Source organism: Atta colombica, unplaced genomic scaffold (assembly GCF_001594045.1).
Source record: "Atta colombica isolate Treedump-2 unplaced genomic scaffold, Acol1.0 scaffold261, whole genome shotgun sequence".
Classification (NCBI taxonomy): Eukaryota; Metazoa; Arthropoda; class Insecta; order Hymenoptera; family Formicidae; genus Atta; species Atta colombica.
In genome coordinates, this window is record NW_017259361.1 from 1,046,626 (window position 1) to 1,051,530 (window position 4,905).

Below are 4,905 nucleotides of genomic sequence, written 5' to 3' on the forward strand. Positions count from 1 at the left end.
ATAAAATATACTTATAATAAAAAAATTGAGATTTTTATCATTTATTTTATAATACAATTCCATATATTTCTATTAAAGCATTAGATTTAAAAAATATTACTTATTATAATAAATTATTAAAATAACTTATTATCTAGATAGTAAAACTTTACTTTTAATGATTTAAAATAACGATTTAGAATAAATCTGTTATTTTTTCTCTATAATTTCATCTATAATTTTTTATAATTTTGAAATATCTTCGATACATCTTTAATTAATACCCAATATGTATTTTGTTTTTTCCAAAAATTTTTTATATGTATTTATTTTAATTGAATTTCTACTAGATAAAAAAATATTTATCTACATTTTCTCTCAATTCTTTGACTCAAAAGTTCGACGTTCACACGTCAAATGGTCAAGCGATCCGTTTTGCACTTGGCGTCGCGACGCTACCGCCTCGCGTGATAGTACTTTTTGTTTTATTATTTTAAAAATTTATATAAATTTATTAAATTAAACAGTATTTTTTTTACAAATTAAAAATTTCCAACATACAAATGACTTATTGTTAAAATAAGCGTAAATTGAATTTTATTGTAAAATCTATCATTGATTAAAATATATAAAAGACTTATATAAAAGAACTTATATAAAACTTCAGAATTAAAAAAAAATCATTTTGGATTATTATAATTTAAATTGATAAAAGTACATGAAATAAACTAAATTTCAATTTTTTAAGATTCTTTTCCCAAAGTCTAAAATTATGAAATTATATATTATTATAATGGATTCGATGTCGATACGACGTCGAAATAATCAAATCGACATCGATTCGACATCGATTTCATTGTCATTTTTCACTAGGTAAAATGTCTTTAAGTCGTCTTTTAGAAACACATCTTATGACTTTTAGACATTTTTTATTGTCCGGGTTTTACTTTGATTATTTTCATAATTAAGCATTTTATCGTAGTCATATTTTACCTTATTTCAGTTTCATTTTGCATTTTATTTATGACTACATTGTAGTTAAAAGATATTTTGATTATCTACAAATAATTTATATTTTAATTTATATTTTATATTAATTACGTATTTAAAAATAATATAGGAACTCAAATAATTTATAAAATTAATATAATAAAAATAGGGCTATGAGCCAAGCAAGATCTTCATAAGTTATTGCAAAAAAACAAATAATTTATTATATAATATACGTTTCGACCCCAATTGAGTTATTATCAATGTTAATTTTAATAACAATATAAAAATTACATATTCATTTGAAAAACAATCTTGAACAAGACATTCAATACAATACTTAAAAAGAATATAAAAGTTTCATCGATTGTGTAAGTATCCCTATATATTGTTTTAGATGGTTGTGAGATGGATGTTTAGATGGTGGTGAGAATTGCTCAATATTAAAATATAAAAATGCAAGAATAGCCTTATTCGATGTATGGACATGACAATATAGAGAAATAACAAATTTGGTGGTCATCAACGATTCTTGTAACATGACCATTAAAAAGCGCAGTCTCAAAAGCTTCGAATTACAATAAACCAGTGCAATAAATCAGTGTTAAATCTAAAATCATAATTACAAATGACCTTATAAATAATAATTTGACAAAAAATAAATAATAATTTGACATAAAAATAAATGTATATCGTGAAATACAGTAATTTATAAAATTATAAAACACATATCTTCGAAATTATGAAGAACCAATTATAGAAATGATGTTTAAATTTTGTGAGTCTAGTAATACAATGATTATAAAATTACAAGTAAAATAATAAATTGTATGTATAGAAATGTATATCGTAAAGTAAAAAGTTGTTATAAAGTTTTAAATTAGAATATTAATTACATGAGAAACGGTTAAAATTACGCATCGAAAAGTCAAAATATAAAATAAAAAGATATCTGATAATTAGTAGTGAACTATTTGAAAACAACATTTGATAAACAGAAAATTGAGATGTCCTGATAATCAGAACTCAGATTTCTTTGGAAGACAACTCAATTCTGATACCATATAATAGTTAAGACAAGTGAATGGAACTGTGGTAGGGAAAGAATGAAAGGAGGAGTCCCTGTTGAAAAAAATCACAAGGTTAATAATGAAATTATATAATTGAAGCATGTAAATCACATAATGGATTGTTCCAAGAACGTGATTTTTTTAAATTACATATGATATTAGAAACAATTTCATCCATTATGTGATTTTAGTTATCGAATTTTAAAGAATGAAATGATAGAAATAGAAGAAAAAAGAACATATCATGTGACTTTTCAAATTACGTACTTTTAAAAAAATCACGTACTGATTTAGAACAATCCGTTATGTGATTTGTATATTTTGCAGTCGAGTTGCCGCTATGAATGCTTCGAAGCATTTTTTAGTTAGTCAATTAATAAAATTCTTTCTTTCGATTGGCTAATCAAATGTTTTGAAGCATTCGTAGCGGCAACTTGACCACACCCTTAATTACATGATTTCATCATGCAATTATGTAACATGATTTTTTTCGATAGGGATCTAAGGAGGTATTTGGAAAGGAAAAGTAACTGTATAGGTAGATACATAACGGATTCTGTATCTATTTACTTATTCAAACCTTGTGCTAATTGTTTTTTTATATGCACTTTTATTCTTTCCCTATCACAGCTTCACTCACTTGTCTTAACTGTAATGATATCAAATTTGAATTTTTCAAAGAGATCTGAGTTCTAATTATCAGGACATTTCAATTTTCCGTTTATCAAATGTTACTCTCACAACTAATTATCAGGTACTTTTTATTTTATATTTCGACTGTTTAATGTGTAATTTTAACGTTTTTCTAATATTCACAAGTGACACGGTGTAATACAATGGATCATTACATCCTTGTTATTTGCCAATGTTAAACAAAGATGACATAATCCTTGTAACGTACCACATTGCTTGTTGGAAGGCACACCTAATTTTAAATTTTATAACAACTTTTTACTTTGCGATATATTTTTATACATACAATTTGTTATTTTACTTGTAATTTTATAATCATTATACGAGTATTATTAGATTCACACAAAATTTAAATGTCATTTCTATAATACTGGTTCTTCATAATTTCGAAAAATACCATATGTATTTTATAAATTTATAAATTACTGTATTTCACGATATACATTTATTTTTATGTTTGTTAAACCATTATTCATAAAATCATTTGTAATTATGATTTTAGACTTAACACTGATTTATTGCACTAGTTTATCACTTATTGTAATTCGAAGCTTTTGAAACTGCGCTTTCTAATGATCATGTTTCAAGAACCGTTGATGATCACCAAATTTGTTATTCCTCTACATTATCATGTTCATACATCGAGTAAGGCTATTCTTGGATTTTTATATTTTGATATTGAGCAATTCTCACAACCATCTAAAACAATATATTGGGATACTTACACAATCGATAAAACTTTTATATTCTTTTTAAGTTGTGTTGAATGTCTTGTTCAAGATTGTTTTTCAAATAATTAAGTATGTAATTTTTATATTATTGTTAAAATTAACCTTGATAATGACCCAATTGAGGTCAAAATGTATGTGTTATAAAAAACTATTTTTGCAATAACTTAGCATGAAGACCTTGCTTGACTCGTAGCCCTATTTTTATTATATTAATTTTATTATATTAATTTTATAAATTATATATTTTTTATTGTAATTGTTTTTTTTTTCGAAATTAATTAAGATATAATTGATATAATATTGTATCACATGCGTTAATTACTTGACAAAGATAATATATTTCAAATAATAAGATATAAATGAGTTTTTTCTATTAATACCAATATTTTTCTTTCGATTTAAAAAGGAATGTTAAAAGCAAATTAGTATGACAATCCAGTTAAGCCCAATTGAATAGCTGTGAGTTAGCTGAAATAGATTGTGAGTTAGCTTAAATTCATTTAAAATTCAGGTTTTATACTCTCTCCTCTAGAAGGGGAGCATTCTTTAGTGGGGGCCATTCACAGATTCTCGCAACCTTCTTCGCTTACGGTGCTCATCGTTTTCAGTAACGGTGCATCTGTAAGATATAACGTTACCAAGTCTTCCATTCTTTGTCTTCGTCACAACATTGTACGCGCGTGTACGAGTGGACCGAAAATTTTGGAGTTGCTCTGTAAAATATATAGATTTGAACAATGTTGTTTTTAAATATAACAAGGTACGTTTATGAAAAATACAGATATTAATTACAATCAATTGCGATAATATTGTTGAAATGTAATCACAGATATTCTACGAAATTCGTTGATAGTGAAAAAGATCGTTTTCTTTTTGGACGAAGTGATTTCAATGCGTGTAAAAGAGTGCCTACTGAAAAAGTTCGAACAGCTTTCGACAATTTTCTTAATTGTACTTTATATTATAATATGTTAGTAAATTTAATATCTTAGCATAATTGACAAATCATCTTTTAAATTATGAAATGATAATAGGTAAATAAGATTGATAAGTAAATGAGATTATTCTCAAAGCGATCTAAGGAAAATCTTTTTGCGCGTTGTTTAATTTAATCTCATTTACGTACATTTGATGTATATATTCTTAATTTTCTTTAATGTGTGATAATTTAAATTTTAATTAAATCTTTGATTGTAACAAATGAAATATTTTCGAGTAAAATTTCTAAGTCACCTACTGCAGCTGATGTTCCGAATATTTACGCTTTCTCATTGCAATTTTTTGGGTCACATGCATATTATACTTCTATAATAATTGTATTGATTCTTTTTAATGGATATTGTTTTCGCATAATCATGCTTTAAAGAATAAATATATATATCTTATTTAAAATATTTGTGTAATATTTACATACACACACACACACACACACATATATATAT

General features: G+C 24.9%; 1 protein-coding gene across 1 annotated transcript in view; it reads left to right on the top strand.

Moving 5' to 3' along the window:
• The first annotated feature begins 4,088 nt into the window (after window positions 1-4,088).
• The window catches only part of LOC108689249 (probable cytochrome P450 301a1, mitochondrial), an 8,134-nt gene continuing 7,317 nt past the window's right edge, over window positions 4,089-4,905 (top strand). The window contains exon 1 of the mRNA XM_018195945.1: window positions 4,089-4,223. Within this exon, the coding sequence (XP_018051434.1) occupies window positions 4,201-4,223 (23 nt within the window). The 5' untranslated portion in view covers window positions 4,089-4,200. The remainder of the gene's footprint in view (window positions 4,224-4,905) is intronic.